This window comes from Chelonoidis abingdonii, chromosome 25, assembly GCF_003597395.2.
Source record: "Chelonoidis abingdonii isolate Lonesome George chromosome 25, CheloAbing_2.0, whole genome shotgun sequence".
Taxonomy (NCBI): domain Eukaryota; kingdom Metazoa; phylum Chordata; order Testudines; family Testudinidae; genus Chelonoidis; species Chelonoidis abingdonii.
Window position 1 is genome coordinate 5,459,637 of NC_133793.1, and position 22,374 is coordinate 5,482,010.

The 22,374-nt window shown below is 51.1% G+C and overlaps 1 protein-coding gene across 1 annotated transcript in view; it reads right to left on the bottom strand.

Moving 5' to 3' along the window:
* Positions 1 to 623: 623 nt before the first annotated feature.
* Positions 624 to 22,374, bottom strand: part of COL9A2 (collagen type IX alpha 2 chain) — a 48,275-nt gene continuing 26,524 nt past the window's right edge. The window contains exons 15-33 of the mRNA XM_032802704.2: positions 20,052 to 20,105; positions 19,501 to 19,554; positions 18,676 to 18,729; positions 17,295 to 17,348; positions 16,534 to 16,587; positions 15,703 to 15,756; positions 14,312 to 14,356; positions 13,498 to 13,551; positions 12,749 to 12,802; positions 11,919 to 11,972; positions 9,469 to 9,540; positions 8,452 to 8,487; positions 7,410 to 7,454; positions 6,117 to 6,149; positions 4,884 to 5,030; positions 3,146 to 3,200; positions 2,863 to 3,051; positions 2,245 to 2,322; positions 624 to 1,537 (exon numbers count right to left, since the gene is read on the bottom strand). Of these exons, the coding sequence (XP_032658595.1) occupies positions 1,332 to 1,537; positions 2,245 to 2,322; positions 2,863 to 3,051; positions 3,146 to 3,200; positions 4,884 to 5,030; positions 6,117 to 6,149; positions 7,410 to 7,454; positions 8,452 to 8,487; positions 9,469 to 9,540; positions 11,919 to 11,972; positions 12,749 to 12,802; positions 13,498 to 13,551; positions 14,312 to 14,356; positions 15,703 to 15,756; positions 16,534 to 16,587; positions 17,295 to 17,348; positions 18,676 to 18,729; positions 19,501 to 19,554; positions 20,052 to 20,105 (1,392 nt within the window). The 3' untranslated portion in view covers positions 624 to 1,331. The remainder of the gene's footprint in view (positions 1,538 to 2,244; positions 2,323 to 2,862; positions 3,052 to 3,145; positions 3,201 to 4,883; positions 5,031 to 6,116; positions 6,150 to 7,409; positions 7,455 to 8,451; positions 8,488 to 9,468; positions 9,541 to 11,918; positions 11,973 to 12,748; positions 12,803 to 13,497; positions 13,552 to 14,311; positions 14,357 to 15,702; positions 15,757 to 16,533; positions 16,588 to 17,294; positions 17,349 to 18,675; positions 18,730 to 19,500; positions 19,555 to 20,051; positions 20,106 to 22,374) is intronic.

The window sequence follows — 22,374 nt, forward strand, 5'->3', positions numbered from 1 at the left end:
AACAGAGCATGCCCGGCTGATATCAAGACTCTGTAGTTGCTCTGGATGAAGGGAGGGCTTTAGTCTCCAGGAGTCTGTCACCAGCATAAGAATCAACTTAATAATGGGAAAAATTAGGACTAGAAACAAACAAAAAAAGAACTTCTCCCCATCTAAAATCCAACAAAAATAATTCCACCAATTACCTTTATTTTGTGGACAGCTGAGCAAGTTTATTACAGTCTAACACACAGGGTATCAAATGTAAACAGTACTGCCGCTTGGAATTTGAGACTCTTTGGGTCAGCACCTTGGACAGCTCCTGAAATGCAAATTCTCACATACACTATCTCTCACACTCTCTCTCTCTCTCTCACATACACACACACACACACACACTTTCCTTTGGTGAGCTGCTGACAGGGCTATCCAACCCCAAGAAGAGCCACACTTTCTCCCAAACACACACAAAATAAATAACTCTTGTTGATGAAGTTAATCAAGAGGCTGGAATAATTTCAACAGGGAAGGTATTTGACCCTGTAGGCACCCACCAAAAATAATAATAAAATAACAGCAATTGTGTTTTGTTTAAAAACCAAACCAACAAACCCCTATTTTGTTCAAAGAGATCAACGCATTGATTAAGTTCACTAACATTCCATCTTGATTTTATTGTCCATTTGTTTTTAAAAAGTTGGTCTTTTTTATTCATTCTTATTTATAAAAACAATCCTATTTTACAAAGATTTACAGCTCAGGGCACGCCCAACATTGATCTGGTGATTATTTAAATATTAAACCACAATTATTTTGTCTCTTAAAAATAGCACCAAAAAGGGCACACACAACAATAAACCCTCCTCCCCTCCGAATAGAGCATCAAAGAATAAGAGAATATTAATAAAAGGCAATTTATTTACTTTAGAAGGGTGTGGAAAGTGGGGAAAATCAGAAGGAGGTAATTAATGGACCCTAACACTAAGTACAAAATATTGGAGTAAACTACCCCTTCACCCCCACTCTTTTTGTTCCTCTGGATCTTTCCCCTGCCACAATCCAAGGTCTCTGAGCATTTGTATTATATATATAACTAAATCCCCATTGGTGCCTTTTATTCCCTTTGTTTGGGTTTTCTCAGGTTGGCCAAGTGCCATCTTCGTACCACAAGAGCGTGGATGGTTTTGATACCCAAGCATTAAGGCGTATCATCTATCTTGTTTTCATGTGTTTGGAGTTCCCCATTTCTTTGGTTCCCAGCCTCGGCCTGGCCATGTCTTGATGGTGCATTGCTGGCTTGGTCTATAAAAGTTCCCGTTTTAATTTTCCCCAAGGATGCTGGCACAGGTCACTCAATACGAAGGTCCCTTGATAGTGCCTGGTTCAGTCAGGCGCCCTGAGGTGAATGCAGAGGCTCCTAAGCAGGTTGCCAGCTCGCAGAATCCAGGAAGACCAGCAGGCCCAGGTAAACCAGGTCGGCCTTCTTCTCCAGGGACTCCAGGGGACCCTCGCTCTCCATCTTTGCCATTGATGGCATGTCCAGGAATGCCAGGGAGACCTAGAATGAGAGGAAACACTCAGTGTCCGGTGATGGATATTCCAGGACAGGTCCCTCTCATCTGACTCAAGAGCCCACTGAAGTCAATGGAAAGATTTTCACTGGTCTTTGGGTTGGGCTGCACTTGTGGAAATTGCCCAGTTCTTCCCAGGCAGGGTACAATTAACTGCCACTGAAATCAATGAACTTCCTGCAGAGAGGAAGTCAGGTCCTGAGACTCTCTCACTTGTCAGGGGATCGTTAGCCATAAACATCAAGTGAAGTTTTAAGCAACCAAGAATCTTGGCATCTTCCCATTGGAGGCCTCACGGGTTCCTATATCACTGTCTTGTTGCTCAGGGCAGGGCTCAGTCTGCTGAGCTAGGAGGACAGGCCGTTACTGGCTGTGTCACTGGGCTGGTCAGGACCGGGGTTCATCCATAAAGTTGTGTGAGGGGGACTGAGGATGGGAATAGTAAAGGGAACTATGGTACACTGGCAGAGCTGTTGGGAGCCCAGAACTGGGATAACAGGGAGGTCAGTAATGTGAATAAGGATGGAGGGGCATTGGCAGAGAGGCATGAGGGGAGTCCAGGACCAGAACAGCTGGGGATGTCACCGATCAGAACTGAGAATGGGTTTATGCCACAAGAGAGTAGCCTCTGTACTCTTAACCTTCTGCTCCCAAACATCAGAATAGGGGTGTCAGATTTCAGCAACGAGCCTACCTGGGATACCTGGTGGTCCCGGCATACCCTGATGTCCACGCCCGACTTCACCACGCTCGCCTTTCTCCCCTCGTTTCCCTGCGTGAAAAAAAGGGGGAGATTTGTTGTGACTGCAGCGTAAAAGTGATGGCTTTTACGCTGGAGGGTACCCTGGCAGGCAGATGTTGTGCAGGGCCAGAAGAGAACTCAGTGATAATGCGTTGCCAAGAAGGAAGAGGAGAAGGAAGAGAATTCAGCCCAGGAGTGTGTGTGTTTGTCCCAAGGGAGCCTGAGTCTATACAGAGACACCAAAATAAGATCCAGGGTCCAGCCGGTAGAATATACAGGGGTCGTCTAGGGTAAAAAATGGTTTTGAAAATCCCATCATGTGACTAAGCTGACCAATCAAAAATGCCCATTGGGGATTATATAAACAAATTACAACCGAGGAAGGGGGATGGAATGAAAAGTGTTTTAGCAAAAAAAAAAATCAATTTGGGAATGGCCAACTGTTGTCAATGTTTGATTTGCAACGGCAGTTTCTAATCAGGAGAGTAGGGCGCATGAAGCGGGCAGCCCCTTCCCTCTGATCCCCAATGATTCCCCGTCTCAAGGCAGTAGTGCCAGTGTCTCACTCACCTTTGGGTCCAGTATTGCCGATCTGCCCCGGGGCTCCTACAATGCCTGGGATGCCACGCGGTCCAGCATGTCCATGCGGGCCTTGTTCACCAGGTGATCCAGGGGGCCCTGGGGGGCCGGGCGGCCCCATCATGCCTGCTTCTCCCAGTGCTGCTCTCTTGGCACTCACTGCCAGCTCTGCCAGCTGCTCTGTAAGGCAGATGCAGGGAGCATTGTGGTGGGGGGCTCAGCTGGGGTTCCTCACCACAGGGTGAGAGGGGGTGGGGCCCATGCGTCTACTCACCTTGCAGCATCTTCAAGACCACGTCAACAATATGCTGGTCCCCGGCATCCCGGCCCTGAGAGCAGGAGAGAGGAGAGATGCTCAGAGATTCGGCCGCCTGCTAAACAGAGACTAACGCTCTTTCGCAGCTGCTCGCTGCAGGGCCAACCCCACCCTACCTGGTGATATGAGTCCAGTTGCACTGCACGGAGCGCCCCATTGGCTAGGCTGCCCCCACTAATGCAATCAAGAGGGTCTGCTACCATTTCGGAGCCTGGAAATCCAGCAGCCACTGGACGGATCATCTCACCTAACAGGGCTATCGTATTCTAACGCAGGGCTTCTCCATCTGGGGCCTACACGGACTTCCCAGGCCATCCCTGACCTCCACTCTTTGTTCCCCATAGGTTCAGCTGTAGGGAACTTGTGTGTGCTCAGGGTCTGGGTGGAGTGCTGTAATGGCATGCCCGGAGATGCAGTAGCTGGCAAACCAGCCATGTGTCCTACACGCTAATATGCCACGTGCTGGCTACAGATAGAACCAAACACACCTATTGGTGGGGAGCATTGCCCAGTGGAAACCTGGCCACTATCACTGCCCTTTGAACGACCTGCTGCTAGCTAGGGAGGGGGAGGTCTCTACCTGGGGGTCACAAGCAGGTGTTGGGGATCATGACCACCCTAGCCATCTCATGCTGCTGAATGGGATGAAGGTCCGGCAGTGGAAATGTGGGACATGACATGGAAAAGGCGGAGAAGCCCTAAGCTAAGGGGCAAGACCCGGATCCGCCAGCTCTGTCCGACCTGCAGGCTGAGGATTTGTTGTTGCTAATTTTTTCTCCCCTAAATCTGTGAATTTAGGGCAAAATTCACCCCGTGCAGAGGAGCCAGCACAAGGCTGAGGCATCACTTAAGATGCACTTCAGCCCTATGTTGAGGACTTAGGTAGTGCACAGATGTCAAGGGTCAAACACCCAGAGCAACAAAAAACAGCCATTTCGAAGGTGCTCTGAACATGTGCACGTGGCAGGGAGGAGGAAACGCAGCCCTTATTTAACCCTGTTGACTAGGCCTGTGCACCAGAAAGCACCTTCAATCCTCCATCCAAAGGGGCCTATACTATCCATAACGGCTGCAATTATTATTACCAGCAGCAAGTTTTAACCCTCTGCCGATGGAAAGAGGGCTCCTCAAGTCAAGCAGCAGCTAAACCTTTGGCACCAGCTCACATTTTCAGATGGAATCACAACTCCCCAGCCCTCCTGCAGTCACCCCTTCCACATAAAACCCGCATTTGAAGCATTGGCTCAAGAGACATGATCTCTCCGCAGTAACCCAAGGATTCAGCCAGCTGGGCCTATCTCTGAAGTGCTCAGTATTGGCCAGAAGAGGGCACTGTTGCCCAAATCCTATTAAAGATACTTACCTGCCTGGCTCCTACTGCTTAGGACTCTCCAGCCTGTACCTGGGGCCAAACAGAAGCTGCTCCTGCTCCACTGATGTCCGTGAAGCTCTGGCTATTAATGTCAGTGGAGCGGGGTCAGGCCCAGATCCCCTGACATTTGTAGAGCTAAATGATGAGACAAAGCTCTGGCTGGTTTCATTTCATCTCCCCACTTACCACCACCAACCTCTTCAACCCCATCCCCACCAGGAGACCAGAGGGTTAATCTCAGTGATGTCCCTATGGATTTAAGGCACATTTCACCCTGGGACATGCAGGGGTCCCAGCCAGGGTATGGGGCAGGGAGCTACTCACCGGCACGCCCTGCTGCCCGGGCATTCCTGGCACACCGCGCTCTCCATTGAGCCCTCGAGGCCCTGAGGGTCCTGGGTAACCTCTCACACCAGGTGACCCTGCATCTCCAGTGGGGCCAGTAAAGCCAGGCTCACCGTGGACACCTTGCTGCAATACACACAGAGAGAGAGGATCAGCAACAGGATAATCTTTAGTATCCAGACCAACTGTCCTCAGATGGAGCCGATCCTAAACGTCAGCACTTTGGGGGAATCCAAATTTGATAGCTGGATGTACAATGGGCTGGGCCAAAAGCCTGGATCTGACCTTTGGGGGCATTTGGATCCTGTTCTGAATGTGGTGGCTGAGGTCTCTCTCTCGCTAGAGGAAACATATTCACGCTCCCACCAGAGAGCAAAACACACAGGACTTGGGTCCAATCCTCAGCTGGTGTCAATCTCTGAAGCTTCATTGAGTTCCACAGAGTTACACCCATTCACAGCAGCTGAGGATCGGGCCTTATATTCTTTAAAACAGCTGGTTTCATGAAATCAGGTGTCTAGGCTTATTCTTCTCCTGTCCCTGTGAATCTACAGCTCCCAAGAAGAGCATGTTTCTCAACCCTGACCCAAAGGGACCCAACCTGGAGCTCAAACTCCATCGCCCCATTCATAGACTCATAGACTCATAGGTCAGAAGGGACCAATATGATCATCTAGTCTGACCTCCTGCACAAAGCAGGCCACAGAACCCTACCCATCCACTTCTATAACAAACCCCTAACCTATGTCCGAGTTATTGAAGTCTTCAAATTGTGGTTTGAAGACCTCAAGCTGCAGAGAATCCCTTGCCTCTCTGCTGAAGCTTCCAGCAAGGAGGTTTAGTGGTGGCAATGGTGCTTTATGCAATGAAGACATCTCTGCAGTGGGACCTGGACATCAACTGCACATGGCTCTTTCAGTTGCATAGGCTGGTGATGTGGGATGGCCCTGGACTGGGATCATCCACAGACCACTAAGAAGCTTGACCCATGGAACAGGATCATGCCATGCTGAATCTATCCTGGTTCCTCATAATGGTCCAGTTTTCTGAATATCTTAGAACAATTACAGTGAGAGAAGAGTTCCTGCCTGACCCCCAGCACCCACCACAGACTCCATCCAGTGATCGAATGAGTCACAAAGGGCTTTCTGGAGGGAAAGCTGAGAGCAGAGGGGCGGCGAGTTGTTAATTCCTAAATTCACAGTTACTCACCTGACCCTTTGGTCCTGGCTCGCCTGACTCCCCCTAGGAATAGAGGAGAAAGGGAATGTGATTGGTAGACACAGCCATGAGCCCTTGTGTTACTGCTCAGCACCCTCCCCTGGGAGATCACAGAGCCATGAGAGTATTGGGCTGAAAAGAACGTCGAGAAGTCATCAAGTCCAGCCCCCTGCACTGAGGCAGGACCAGATGAACCTGGACCTTCCCGGACAGGTGTTTGCCTAAGCTGTTCTCAAAAACCTCCAATGACGGGGATTCCACAACCTCCCTTGGAAGCCTGTCCCAGAGCTTAGCTACCCTGAGAATTGGGAAGTTTTTCCTCGTATCTAACAAATTTCCCTTGCTGCAGATTCAGCCCATTGCTTCTTGTCCTATCTCCAGTGGACAGGGAGAACGGCTGATCACCATCCTCTCTACAACAGTTAGCAGGTCCCCCCTCCGTCTTTTTTTCACAAGACTCAACATGCCCAGTTTTTTAAACCTTTCCTCATAGGTCAGGTCTCCTAAACATTTTAGCACCTTTGTTGCCCTCTTCTGGACTCTCCAATGTGTCCACATCTTTCCTAAAGCTGGGCACCCAAAACTGGACACGGGACTCCAGCGGAGGCCTCACCAGTGCCAAGTGCAGTGGGACAATTGCCTCCTGTGACACTCCTGTTAATACACCCCAGAATGATATTTGCTTTTTCCACAACAGCATCACACTCTTGGCCCATATTCAATTTGTGATCTTCTATAGCCCCCAGATCATTTTCAGCAGTACTGTCACCTAGCCAGCTAGTCTCCATTTTGCAGTTGTGCATTTGATATTTCCTTCCTAAGTGAAGTACTTTGCACTTGTCTTCATTGAATTTCATCTTGTTGATTTCAGACCAATTCTCCACTTTGTCAAGGTCCTTTCAAATGCTATTCCTGTCTTCCAAAGTGCTAGCAACCCCTCCCAGCTTGCTGCCGTCCACGGAGTTTCTAAGCACACTCTCCACTCCAGTATCCCAGTCGTTAATGAGAATATTGACTAGTACCAGAGCAGCAACAGGGTCAGCATCTGCCCTGATTATTGATGGATCCTCTGGATTTCAAGAGGGAGCCTCCAGAAATGCTGCCATGCCTGAAAGCAACCAATGGGGCCAATGGAACATCAGGATGCTGCACTCTGATGTAGAAATGTGTGCTGTGGCGTGGCTCAGTAATGTTGGAGCAGCATGATGGCATCACACACACACACACACACACACATATATCCTCCACGGGCCAGGAGGAAGCCTTGTCCAGAGGGTACCTTACCTTCTCCCCCTTCTCCCCGGGAAGGCCTTCCACGCCAGGGTCTCCCTAGAGGGAAGGAAAACCGAGTCAGCCAATGCAATTCCTCCCTCTCTACCTCCCACCATGGGGAGAACAATTTCAGTCATGCATCCAGGGCCATCTTTTCAGCTTAACCAAGCTTCTGGCATGAGGCCTGCAATTTTGCCTTTCCAATCATTTGCAGATGCTCTAGGTTACTGAACTGGGCAACTGCCCGATGTGTGGATACAATCAAGTCGCTGGAGATCTAAAAGACCTTCATTATATTCAATAATTTGCTGTGCCCATAAAATGAGCGACAAACCAGAGGCCAGTGTTTAAAAGTCCAGTCCTGCATGAAGATTATAAAGAAAGGGGGATGATTCCATGAGTCTATCCCAAGGATTAGTCATGTCGTGCTAGGTAACACCTCAGACAGTAGTGAGAAAGACAAGCACCACAGTGGTCAGGAAGGAAAATGTCCACCCCCATGTGCAACACTGAATAATTGGCCAGATGCATCTTCTGAAGCATCTGGTACCAGTCACTGCTGGGAGAAGAACACCAGAAGTTGATGGCCCAGTGCCAGTGTGGCCAGTCCTACTCTGTGACCTTTCCTTTTCCTGACCAAGACTTTAAAATAACTCACAGAGAGGATTTTACATGCGACTCGGTGCATGCCGGGATACAATCGGTGGGAATGGTGTTAATTTCTGCTCGGTGCTCAGCAATGCCAAGTGCATCCTACAAACTGGCTCGGCTCTTGGCTTTGCTGCTGAGTTTGCATGTGCTGTATTAATGGCTCCGGGAAGCCTAGCATGATACACTGCTAAGAGCCACACTTCCAGGGTTTTAACAGCCACCTGGGATTTAACATACAATGATGGTGACACGGGATCCAAGCCACTGAGCCGTGCATTGCTCAGAAGATCATTAGAAATGAGCTCCCCACCCAGGAAACACAGTGTCCAGTATCTCTCCAGCCTACAGTCCCCAACCCTAACAGAATCAGCTTCCCAGAGTAGTCAGAAGATCAATTACTTACGATGTCACCTTTGGCTCCAATTTTTCCTGGGGAGCCCTAGGCAAGAGAGCAGAGAACAATCAGGACCTGCCTGTGTGATGCCATGTCTGTGTCTTGGCCCGAGAAGACAAGGCGTGTTGCACCATCGGTGTTTTACATCAGAGGCAGAAAGGGATTGGGGGTGGTCAGACACTAAGCAGGGGGAAGAAAGATCCCTCAACCACTTTCTAAGCAGGACTTTGGACAACCAAAATAACATCCATCCTAAAACCTCCCTCCCAGGTTACACCAGATCAAGAGCTTTGGGTGGCTCCTCCTAGCCTGGCTGGATGCTGTGAATAAAGCCACTTACTCCTTCCATTACACCCGGGCCTTGGAGTCAACTTTTCATCCGGGCTTCACTGGGTTTCCATGTCTGTAGGTTCAAAGAACTGCAGGCTCAGTGCTACCTCAGCATTCATTTGCGCTCCCATTGTAAACCTCTTGGGCATGTCTGGGCCTGAACCATCCATGCCCATTGACGCCAATGGGAAACTTTCCCGTGACTCCAACTGGGTTAGGATCAAGCCTCCATGTTCCTGACTGGGCTTGTAAATCAGGGATGGATGGAGCTAAAAACGTGACTGTAACGAACTGCCTGGGCAAGTTCATTGCCGCTCCACTGCCTGAGGCAGGACAGCCGACCAAGCTCGCCAAACCGCAGGAGGCAAAGCGAGAAAGATCTCCTGGTGCTGGGAGCTGGGCCCAGCCTTCACCTGCACCGGGAAATCATATCCTGGGGCCACGCAGACATTCCCATTCCCACAGTATCCAATCATTCATCCATCCACTGTTCCCAGCCACAGATCGAGCAGCTGCATCCACCCACTCACCATATCCACTGTATCTACAGGGTTTCTACAGTCCCCATCACTGTAATCTAAATTTAAATTAAATCTTCATGGGGAGGTCCCGCGTGGTCTTTATGGATCCCACCTCCCTTCTAATCTTGGCTTTTCGCTTCAGTCCTCATCACTGTCAGGAATTTCATGATGTTACCTTGTCTCCTTTGACACCTGGCAGGCCCTGTGGCCCCGGGATCCCTGGAGGACCTTGCTCGCCTTTCGATCCCTGGAAATCAAGGAGAAAAAGAAAGAAAGAAAGAAAGAAAGAAAGAAAGAAAGAAAGAAAGAAAGAAAAAGAAAGAAAGAAAGAAAGAAAGAAAGAAAGGTGTGTGGATGAAACCAGCAGGAGGAAAGACACAGATCTTCAGGGGCGGGGCAGGTGGCAGCTCTGGTGAGGTGAGCGGGGTCAAGAGTAATTTGTGGCTGTTTATTTGAATCAGATGCAGCTATGTTCAAGGCTAGAGCGAGGTATATAGTGAACTAATGAGTGCATTCTAGACTAAGAACATAAGAACGGCCAGACTGGGTCAGACCAAAGGTCCATCCAGCCCAGTGTCCTGTCTGCCGACAGTGGCCAATGCGAGGTGCCCCAGAGGGAGTGAACCTAACAGGTAATGATCAAGTGATCTCTCTCCTGCCATCTAGACTGCCGAGCCACTGGACCCATAACCCCAGCTTTCCCTCTTGCGCTGGTGGGAACAGTAAAGTGGGGCCTCCTGCGCCCGGTGCAGCATGTCCCAGATGCTGCCCAGACCTAGGGAGCCCAACAGTCTGTACCACGACGTGTTTGTGGAAACCTCAGGCACAAAACTCCAAGGGGATGTGTAACTCCCATGAACACAGCACCACGCACTGCAGTATCCAAAGGAGGCTGATCCACCTCTCCATGTGTGTGTTCACCCTCTAGTGACCATGGAGAGGAGGAAAGACCCCTCTGAGTGGCATGGGCTGTGTTTCCTTTGCATCCTGCATGCCAAGATCCTTCTGCCTCCCTGGGAAGCTCTAGCTCCCAGATGAGTTATCTCAGAAAAGGCGGGGGTGCTTCAGAGCCTGCCCTGCAGTCAGAAACTGCCCAAGAGCAGAAAAACACACTCCCTGCTGTGTGCTCTTCTCTCTCTGGGCTGGGGAGGAGACTCACTCCCCGCTTTGGTCAAAAACACACAGCCGCCCATTCATCCCTGAATGATTCTCTCCTGCTGCCTAATCCCCTCACTCTGTCTGGCCACTCACAGCAGGGGCTGGGCTGGCTCAGTCGCCCCTTCATGTTAAACTGCTTGGGGGCGGTGGGGAATTGTCCTGGGGTCTGAGCCAAATTTATGCCTCCATCCCAATTAGGGCACATGCTGGTTCTTTCAAAATGCACCCTGGTGTGCAAAGGCCAAACCTTCCCGGACATGAGGCCTCTGTGTCACATGCAAAACGTGTGCGACCCTCCAGCACAACTTGGAGCCTACATGTAAGCACAAGTGTGGATAACCGCAAAACGCAGCCCTCTGCACTGAGCCATAGGAAGTCTCAAGTCCACTGCATGCCTGGCTTCCTTGCTCTCCAGTGCTGGGGGCATAAAATACCAGTCACGATACCTAGCTCTTATATGGCACTTTTCATCAGAAGATCTCAAAACCCGCTATGTAGATCAGCAGCAGCATCCCCATTTTACAGATGGGGCAACTGAGGCACAGAGAGGGGCTGTGACTTGCTGAGGGTCACCTAGAAGGCCATGAATGGAACCCAGAGCTCCTGAGTCCCAGTCCAGTGCACTATCCGCTAGACCACACCACCTAGGGGTGTGGGTGCCTAGGGGCAAGGTGTGGGTAGACTGTGACAGGAGACACAGGATTAACCCCTTCCTGCTAATGCATTCCTCCCTTCCATAAGTAGCTTAACTGCCAGGCTGCAGCATCTGGGTCCTCATCCACCCTGTGCTCCTGCGTGTGGCACAGTGCACCTGTGCTGAGCAGGGTCAAGCAAGATGTGTGTGGCACTGTAGGCGCAATCCTTACAAAGCACTTGCTAAACGGCCTAAGAAGGTAATTGCAGTGCAGGCCACCATCAGAGATGTGCCAGGGTCACATTGCAGATTTCTTCTCCCTCCAAGCAATGCATGTAAAACCTCTGCCGCTTTCAAATGACAGGGAGATACCAGAGTGCCCAGCCCAGCCTGGGAGCTGCAAACCGAGCAGGACTCTTCCTGCTCCGTTGATCCCCCTGACACATGCTGACTCTGGACCCCAAATCCAGAGAGCAGCTTTGCTGGCCACTCACTTTGCAGGCCCGTCTGCTGCTACATTGGCCTTGTAGTGAGTGGTAACAAACATCCGTTCCGCTGGTGATCTCAGCAGACCTGACTCGGGATGCCCACTGTGTCCTCAGTTCTCTGCCTGACAGTGACCCTCCTCTGGCTACAAACCCAAGCCAAGCAGTGTGATCTCCTGCACCGAGCTATCCGGGGGGTTCAGAAAAGTGCCTCCCTGAGCTCGACCCCTGGTCACTAGGTTTTTGCTGGGGTCGGGGAGGAGGAAAGGGTAGAGGACTGTTTCCTTCCCCAGGGTCTGGCTCTGGATCTTCGCGTGCGCACACAAATGCAATCAAAGCCACACTCACCACTTTCCCCTGGAGGCCTTGGGGACCCACTGGGCCCCGCTCTCCCCGATCGCCCTGCAGAAAGGAAAGAAAACAGGACAGATTGGAATAGCCAGGGCTGTCGGTGCCCTTCTTGCACCACCTGGCTAATCTCTCCACATCATTGCATCCCCACCTTTCACGCTTTGCATACAACCCTCCTCTGCCTGCACCCCTACTGCCTACACTCCCAACCCCACCCCCACCGCACCCTCCTTAATACCTGGCATCCCACGAACCGGGGTTCACTCCAGCTTGCCTTCCCCAGGCCTGGGCACTCTGGGGAAAGGCTGTACGAGGGGGAGATGGGGCAAGCTTGCATGGGCAGGCTGGGTTCCACACCTGTGCTTGCAATGCCCTTAGCTCTCACCCTTTCCCCATTCTGGCCCCACTCTTCCCACAGGCAGATCCCAGATGCAGGCACTCCCCCGGGGGGCTTGGCTGCCTTACACTGTAATAACGTTTGCCCTTCTAGAGCCCCTTTCACCTGTAGCTCTCAAAGCAAGTTACAGCCATTAATGAATTAAGCCTCATTACCCCCAGGTGAAGGGGTATGGGTTAGACCCAGTTTACAGATGGGGAAACTGAGGCATGGATAGGGGCAGGGACTTACCAAGGATGAGCCAAGGATCGAACCCAGGAGTCCCGACTTCCATTGTCTAAACACTCAAACACATTCCCACCTGGATCGAGGGACAGAACCCAGGAATCCTCATTCCTGGTCTAACTATTACTGTTACGCAACATGACACTCCCTGCCAAAGCCAGCAAAGAACCCAGGCTCACATTCCCTTGCAACTTTCTAGACTTACCTTCATCCCGGGGACACCTTGTGGCCCTGGCTCACCTGGAGGTCCAAGTTCACCCTAAGAAAAGAATCCAGTGCAGGGCCTGACTATTGGGAAGTGATAGAACAGCACTGCCTCCTGCCACTCAGCTAGAGGTCTGCTGGAGTTACACAGGGGCAGCAGCTGCCTATCACCTCTCTTGCTACTCAGATGCAATCATTCGCCCTTGGGTGCTTTCCAAAGGCAAATCGCATGGGGGGAGTGGCATTCTGTGACTTTCCTGTGCCCCTCCTTGCCAGCTCCACCTGCCGTTTGCAGCAAAGCCAGACCTTTAATTCACACTATTTAATTCAGGGCACCAGGGAATGCTAAACTGGACCTATGGCCAGGCCACAGGGGCTTCTGGGTCACAGAATATGGCACTGGGGCTGGGCAGGGTCTAGGGGGCTTTGGGTAACAGAGAACGTGGCACTGGATCTGGATCTGACATTCTCTTTGTAAGTTGATAGGATTTTAAAAAGCCACTGTACACCCTGCCTCCCCCATGGCTTTATTTCAGCCCCTGGGACCGACACAAGAGCTTGGAGATGCGGCCAAAGCCACATCCACAGCTCCAGATCTTTTGCAAATAGTGAAGGGGGGGCAAGAGGGGGGGTGGAAGCATCCGATTTTTGTTGTCAACTTAATAGAGAGACAAAGAAAAACAAACACAAGCAAAGATGGATGAGAGCCAGAGAGTCACAGAGATAAACACACAGAGTCTCTTTACTTACCATTTTTCCAGGGGCTCCAGTGATTCCTGGAAGGCCACGGGCACCTGGTTCGCCCTGTCAATGAGCCAGAGATGAGATTCATTGTTTGTATTATTATTCGTGTCTTGTTACTGGCTAGAAGCCCCAGCCATGGAGTAGGGCCCCATTGTGCTAGGAGCTGCACAGACATGGAACAGAAGAGTTTTCAGTCTAAGCAGAAGACAAGTGACAGACAGACAAAGAGGGGAATCCAAAGAAACAATGAGACAACCATGACAGGCTGTGGTCTCAGCACAACCGTGCTTAATCATTGCAAAGATTTGATAGGCATTAAGGCAAAGGAGAGTTTTAAGGAGGGATCCGAAGAAAGACAATGAGGTCACTTTGCAGATGCTCACGGGGGAGCTGTTCCCCAGTGGCAGGGGCAGCATGGGGGAAAGCACAAAGGGGCTTGCCTGGAAATGTAACAAGTAGCAGATGGAAGCTGGCAGCATGGGCCGGATTGAAGGTAGAAATTGACAGCTCAGTCGTATACGGAAGATGAGAGATAGGTGGGAATAGGCCGTGAGGCCAAATACAAGTAATGTTTGAGGTGATGGAGAAGAAGGAACCAATGGAGGGGTGACATGGTCCAAGCAATGAGCTGGGAGAAGGATATTTGCAGCACGGTTGCATTTACATTTACTGGTCGGTTTGTTCCCGGGTGCATAAAGGATGCCACGCGGCCTCTAGAGATGTACAGAAACAACTTGCAGAGGCCATACAGATGGACATAATCATTTGAAGAGAGAGGCTGACAGTACTAGCACTCTGCAAGGAGGCTCTTTTCACCCACCTTAACTCCTGGGCCGCCTTTGGCCCCAGGCTGGCCTGGCAAACCCTGGGGAAACAAAACCAAGTTAGTGACTGCTTGTATGTGCCCGGACGTAACGTGCATGTTGAATTGGAAATTCCTGAGACACAGTCCTGGCAACTTTGAGGTCCCCATTGAAGGAAGGGAAGTGTCTGATTTACAGGACCTCAGTGCAGGCCAATGGAATTCAGCCTGCAGGGCAGCAGGGTTATTACAGCCTCCAGGAATCACAGACTCACAGAAATGAGGGCTCCAGAGTTCACCTAGCCTACCCCCCTGCAGGATTAAGGATGGGATTAATGTTCAGAGTACACAGGGTATAGAAGCCAAAAGCTGGCAAAAGATGTGAAAAGCCAAACACAGGGACAGGCAAATCTCAGAAGGCTTGGGTTGAATAAGAACAAACGTTCAGAGTCTTCTCTAAACCTCTTGAGCTGAAATCTCCTGAGACTAGCCTTCCTGTACAATGACTCCTGGCTTGGACAACCAGGGACCCAAAAACCCAGGTGGCCTTTTAATAACGGTGAAACAGAATGGGCTGCAGATGCCATGAGAAACCTTCTCTCTCACAGCATCTTACCACTTCTGCTTCCAGTCCCCAATGCCATCCAGAAGCACCAACGCAATTGCAAAAATGGAGGATGAAAAAGTTAAATTGAACTTTTTTGGACTTCTAGGAACGTTTGGTTCGAGTTCTGGACAAAGATTTCAACCAGTTTACCCCTGATCAAAATTCAAGGCCAAATTTTGAGCTAGTCTCAACCTGGGGCTTGATTCTCCTTTCACAGACATGTAAATCAGAAGTAACTCCACAGAGAGCTGATTCTGCTCTCACTTACACAGTGTGTGAATGAGGAGTGACTCCACTGAGGTCAGTGCCTTCTGATCTGACTTACACTAGTTTTGCACTGACTTTGGCCGAGTTAGTCTTCGTTTACACTGAGTGTAAGTGGGAGCAGACTGCACAGAGGTCTGAGGAAGGTGAAGCAGGAAGAATGATGGGACGGAAATCTCAAGGCAGTGAAACAACATCTGCACCAGAAGAGATGGAGTAACCCTTCGGGTGGGAGTTCACACTAGCCGTGGGTCATATCTGGACACCGCTGGATTAGGGAAGGATCAGATCTGGGTCAAAAATTGGCAATTTAGGCTGATTTGTAGTTAAAGGAGATTCCAGATTAACCATTTCACTGCCGGTCCGCCAATGCTGCTGCATCCTGTACAACACTAATGCCCAGGGCAACACCGGAGATACACATTACCTGGTGTACCAAGCACATACAGCAGCAGGGAAGCAGTTATGGGATGGCAGCCGCAGGTGAAATGAGATAACCCTGTCTGGTTAGGGATGGCTCCTGTACTCCGATACTTACGGCTAATCCTCGGTGGCCCGATGACCCGGGGCGGCCGGGCTGCCCTGCGCTCCCCTGCAAGGGACATGACAAGTTGTTAGTGGGAGGCAGCAAAGAACAAAGCAATTGGAGGCGATCGGGGGCTGGGACAGCACAGCGCACACAGGCTGATTTGGGGATAAGGCCCGAGAGCTTCTGCTTCTCCAAGCAGGATGAGGGGACAGCGCCCCAGTATGGGAGAGTTTGCAACGCAAAGGAGCAGGAGCATGCAGTGGCAGTTACAGGAGAGTGTCTTAGGCAGCCCCTCCCTTCAAATGGCCCCACAGAGGAGGCGGTATGGGCACTCCCAGCACCCCAGAAAACTCTGGGTCCCTATAAACACCCAACCCCACCCGCAGTGACCCCAATCAGAGGTCACCAATGGGAGAAAATTGGGGCGCTCTCCTGGGAACCATCCTTGTGCAGCTCAGCATCCATCCAATGATGGCAAACCCCATGGCACCCACCAAAGTCAAAGATGCCAAAATTCTGGCCAGGGTGCTGGCCCCCTCTCTGAACCCAGGAGTAGCAGTGCCCTGTCGTGCTGGCCAAGCGCCCCTGGTTTCCAGCAAGCACTCGACTGACACATGGTGCACGTTCGTTCCCCACTGCCATGGCAGACTGAAGGCAAGAGACTAGGGGGGCTGGGGCTGCCGGATCTCAGCCACAGGGAATCTAACAAGTAGCAGGGGAATTGACTGTCCAATCTGTACAGGGGCAAAGAGAGACACTGGGAAGTATGGAGGAGTGATTGGAGATATCCTGATCCTACCCAATCTCTCCTCCCACCCCCACTCCCTCCTGGCCTCTCACCTTCGCGCCAGGGATGCCGGGGGTTCCGTCTTTACCATCAATGCCAGGGGGTCCCTGCAAAGGAGGAGGAACGGTCGCTGTGAGAAAGTTGCCGGGGGGGGCGGGGATGGGTTAGGACCAATCTGCTCGGAAGCCCAGATGTGCAGAGCCTCCCAGTGGAGGAGCCAGGCGGACCATGGAGATCTGGGGACAGCTGTCTAGGGGCCGATGCCCTTTGCTGCAGGCATGACCACCCCACCTTACAGCAACACCTTCTCTGCCCCCCTTGCTGGCAGCTCGCAGGGAGTGGGACAGGACAGAGGGCAGCCCCAACCAAAGAGATGCAAGTGGCTGCAGGTTGTGATGCAGGGGGAGCAGAGGGGCAGGCAGGGAGAGGGGGATCCCCAAGCCCCTTGGGAGAGAAGCAAATCGGGGCTGACTGAGGAGCTTCGCCCCCTGAATCCAGAGCAGCTGCTGCAGCCATATGGGCAGGAGCTTGTCTGCGAGGCCCTGACCCAGTATGGAGCAGAGGACAAAGGCAGGGGCTTCTGGGAGTGAGCCCTGTAAGGGGGTAGGAGCAGGGCAGAATGGGGCTCAGAGCAGCACCCAGTAGGTCTTTGCCTAGCAGCCAGAGGAGAGGGCTCTGATGGATGGATGGGTGCAGAGGGAAGGATAATAAAATGCTCCTTCCTCTGGATTCAGGCCCCAGCGCCTCCCCACTGCTTCAGAAAGATGCTCATGCTAAGGCTCTCCACCTGAATCCAGAGATATGTTGTACTTACATTATCCCCTTTGGGGCCCATTGCTCCCTGGGCACCCCTGAAACCACGGGCACCCTATAAAAAGGGAGAACAAGCGTTATTTTACCATCCCTCTTGGCTCTGGAGTCCTGGGGATATCAGCACAACCCTAGTGGATCAGGTTGTGGGTTCTGCGCCCCGTCTTTAGGGGGAGTATTAACTCGTGCAGAATCAAGGGCAGGTATCACAGCACAGCTGGGTTGCAGGGGGTGAGAAAGAAGGGGAGACCAGACCTGATCTGGGGCTAGGGGGGTAACGATTCTCCCACCCTCTGCCACCCACCCACCCACTTTGGAGGCCTGGAGCCCCCATGACCGCAAGAATAGGAAACTGAACATCTGGGAGGTGCAGTTCCCAAGCTACTCGTGCAGGCAGGGCCTAGGGTAGTAGTGAAGGAAGTCAGGTGACTTGGAGCAATTTCAAATGCACAAATCTTTATTTTCATTCTTCCATTGTCTGGACTTTACCCTCAGGGGGCCTCTAATCCCCTAATCCTGTTCGCACGGGATCTGAGTTGATGGCATTTCTGATCACGCTGTGGCTGTGGCGAAGACCTTGAATCAGGCTGAGGGATTGGGCAGCTGGGGGCAGGGCAGGGGTACTGCAATCTGCAGGACCTCTCAGGTCCATTGTTGCCCCATGGGTTGTAGGGGTATTAGGAAGGGCCAGAGGGGTTTGGAGCTGCTAGAGCCTCTCCGTTCAGGGAAAGCACTCAGCAGCTTTTGGAAAGCTAGGTGAAGCCACTAACTTCCTTAGAGGCAGCTTCTTTTCTTGTCCTGGAGCCAAGTCTGGCCACAGAGTTACATGTTGCCTGTATCCATGAGAGTATGGCTGTGTTAGGTATGTTAACTGACCCTCCACCCAGCAGATCCAGAATCAGGACTCTATCATCTGGCTTGTGAAATGAACTGGGCTTAGGAACGGCAGAGGAGTCCCTACTGGATGTTCATCCATATCACAAAACGATCCGCCACTCTGCTCGGGAGAGGCGTTTGACGGGAATAGCAGCTCAGGGTTGGGAGTGCATTGGCAGAGTTGTTTGGGGAAGCCTAGACTGCGACAGCACAGGAGACCGGGGCTTAGGACAGAGAGGCATTTGGCAGAGCCATGTGTGAGGAGCAGGTCTGGAACACATCTGCCCACAGGTGGAGCATGAAGCACTTCTTCCAGGATGTAAAATATGACCTGGGCATAAGGCTTGGCCACCTCTGAAACCCAGTGCAGACACCTGTGTACAGTGCACACACCTGCACGGGGGTAGCAGTTAGGGAGGCTCAGCGCATGCCAGGGTAACACAACGCAAGAATTAAACTGCTTCCCTCTAAGACGGTAACTTTCCATGCATGAATGAAAGTTTACTTACGATGTCTCCCTTCTCACCAGCTCTACCAGGTGGCCCCTTAGGGCCTTCCTCACCCTACAGGAGAAGGGAAATACGCAAAGGCTTAACAGAGCTGTTCCAGGCCGCAGGCCTGCCCTGCCTCACAATCCATCACGGAGTGTAGACAATGCCAGGTGATCAGCTAGAACAAGGGCTTATATTTAACAACAAGACCGAGGCACTTTTCATCAGCCAATCTCCAAGGAAGTCAATATCATCGCCTCCATTTGATACATGAGGAAACTGGGGCAGGGAGCGGTGAAGCAATTTGTCCAAGATCACCCAGCAGGCAGAGGCAGAGCCAGGAAGAGAACCCTGGTGTCCTGAGTCCCTGGGCCGGTGCTCCATCCACTAGGCCACACTGCATCCTGTTTATTTAAACTCATCTCCCTTGTAACAATGTACACAGACGGGGATGAATGTTGCTCCCATTTAGGCCAGTAGATTCAAAGGATTTGCACAGGTGCAGCTGAGCGAAGGATTTGATTCACAGACGCTTCACTGGGACGGGGGCTGCGGCTGCGCTGGATACTCTGGAAGGAATCGGCACTTCAGGGGCAGTCGATGGTGTCAGGAAATGCACCTGGCCTGGCTTGTCCGGGCTGGGGATCTTGGTCTTACTCTGCAAGGGTGTCCCTGAGCTTTCACTCACCATGGTGGGACCTACCCTTTGGGAGGATAACAACAGGGCTCTCTGTGAGTCAGACAGGACTGCACAGACGCTCCCCATGGATGCTGGGTCGGACGTGATCTGACACATACATATAGTCATTGCAGCAGACCAGGGAGAGAGGGGAAAGGACTTACCGGCATGCCAGCAGCTCCAATAGTCCCAACCATTCCCTTATAGCCCTGGGGACCCTGCAAAGCAGAGCACAAGTTTATATTACTGACATGTTAGGAACTGTCCTTTCCTACACACAGGAGCCAAGTCAGTGTGTGAATTCCCTGCCCCCCAATGCTCTCAAACATGGATGTCAGTGATGCTCACAAGGGTATTGAATGCTGGGAGTTCAGCAACAAGCGATGATGATGATGATACTCTGTGCCACACTCCCTGCTATGGGTCAGGGTCATTACCCCCATTTTACAGATGAGAAAACTGAGGCACGGAGCAGGGAAGGGACTCGACCAAGGCCACACAGCAGATCAGTGGCAAAGCCAGGAACAGAACCCAACAGTCCTGACTCCAAATGCCCTCTTCTAACCACTAGATCACACCCGCCTCCCAGAGCTAGCAAAGCCTGACTCCCAGACCCCATCACCCTGCTCTAACCAGTGGACCCCATTCCATCGCTTGGGATCCATTCCTTATTGCAAAGCATGGGAGCTGTTTAACACCTCCTTGGCGTGCTTACCGTCTGGCCCTTTGGTCCCGTCATGCCAGGGTAACCTCTCAGGCCCTGAGGACCCTGTGAAAGCAAGAAAAGAAGCAAGGTTAGTCAGGATTGGTCAGATCTTGCACCCAAACCAGGGTATCTCCCTACAGAACACCTCTGCCCAGGAATAAAATGATTCTTTTTAGAAGTGTTATTGGAAAATGCTATTTTTGTGCTAATTATGAAACACTTGCTGAGCCCTCCATACCCTGCAAGTGCTGCCAATTTCCACCCATGCTCCTCCTGGCTGTTAGTTTATTATTATTAATGGATCAGAGCTTGCAGTCCTTACTCTGGCAAAGCTTCCACTTGATTTCAGAGGGATTTCGCCTGCCTCAGGACTGAAGGATTTGGCCTATTAATTACTTTTCCTCTTTGAAGTGCTAATTAATTATGAATTAATTAATCCTCCCAACCCCGCTGAGAGTAGGTGTTATTATCCCCATTTTTAGATGGGGGAAACTGAGGCACAGAGAGGATTTGCAACTTCCCCCAGCTCACAGAGGGAATCAGTGCCAGGATCAGAGGCAGAACACAAGAGTTCCTGGCTCTCAGGTCTGTGCTCAGACCCAGCCTCTATGGCGAATCACTGTTTCCAATCAATTTCATGGGAGATTAAAAGAACCTCCTATGCTATAGCTGGAAAATTGAGCCTATTCATTTTCCATTCACTGGTCATATAAAACACAAGCTGTTAGTGCACATTTCTTCCCTGGTTGTAAACAACATAACCAGGATGATACATTCCTGTCTTCTCTACATGGGTAGTGAGAGGAACTTGCTTGCTTAAAAAACAACCACAAGATCTAGGAAAGGAAGGGTCATACAAAGGATTTGCAAAATCTATTTTGTAAACTGAGTTGCTATGCTGCATTCTGTATAGAGCAAAGCATTAGAGGTGACTGGATACAGGGAAACATAGTGCAATGCACTGGCTGCTGGCCATATGCACCACTGCCCTCTACTGGATGGAATCAGAACATCTCAGCTGTGTGTCAGAGGACTTACACTGCAGGCAGAGATTCTCCTTTAGTGAAAGTGGCAGGACCCTGTACATTTGGAGCAGGAGAATATGCTGTGGCGGTGGTGTACGGCACAGTGACAAATGTGAATGCCGTGAATGTGTTACACTGAGAGCAATCAGCTGGCTCTGAGACACATTTCACTTCCATCCGCATCACTGGTTAGAGGGGGAAGGCAGAGTCTTCTCAAGTCCTGACGAATCACCGTGTTGTATCCATGCCTCTTAAGGGAACGTATTTGCCCCCTCAAGTCTTTCCATCTCCCCATCTCATTTGAGGCAGTATCTGAACAGGAAACCCAAAGTAACAACAGCATTCCGTATTCACAGCTCACAGTATTAGCACGATTGTAAGACACAGGGCCAGATTCTGATCTCTGTTACACTGGCATAAATCCAGAGCACCTCCATTAACTTCAGTGGACTTACAGCGGTATATCTGAAATCAGAACTGGGCCCACCGTATTTCAGCGGAGTACAGATCACTCTATTTTTAATCAAGGAAAAGCAAACTAGATGGCTCCGGGGCGGGGGGTGAATAGTTGGCTACAAAGCCTGTCACTGCCAAAAAAACTGGCTCAGATCTGTCCTGGACTGGCAGCGAACAGACGGCATTACTATTCAGGAGCTTGGATGAAATGAGTGGGAGATGAAATAATAAGAAAGGAATCTGGCTCCTTGTTGGACAGTGAAGCACTAACAACACACAGCATCTATACAGCACAGTTTATTCACAGATCTCAATGCATTTTACGCAGCAGAGTCAGTTTCATTTATCACCATGTTAGAATGGGGACAATGAGGCCCAGAGGGAGGAGGAGCCCAGGGTAACCACTCCCTGTGAGTGGCAGAGCCAGGAATAAAACCCAGATGGAGGCATTTCAGTGACACACACAGTGTGTGGGAACTTCCCCTGTTCTCACTGTGCTGGGTGTAAATAGGAGACTTCAGACTCCAGGGCTGCTCAAGATGTCTTCAGCCCCTCCAGGCCCTGGCCGGCATGGCTGAACGCCCATCCAGGATGGGGGAGCTCTCTGTGGCTGAGGGCTTTTTTCTAGTCCCTTGTTTGTATAGTTCCTCTGGGCCCTCTCCTGACTCCTTCGATTCCTTCTTATGGCAGTGGGCGCTGTGGTTGTTGTCCTCCTGGGACCCCTTGCTCTGACTCCATGACTTACATCCTCATTTTTTCATCCTTTGTCTCCTGTAATCAGCGAAGTTCTGGGTTCTGTGGCCCTGCCCTCTCAGGAGGTGGGGCTTTTGTTGGCTCCACCCCTGTGTCCC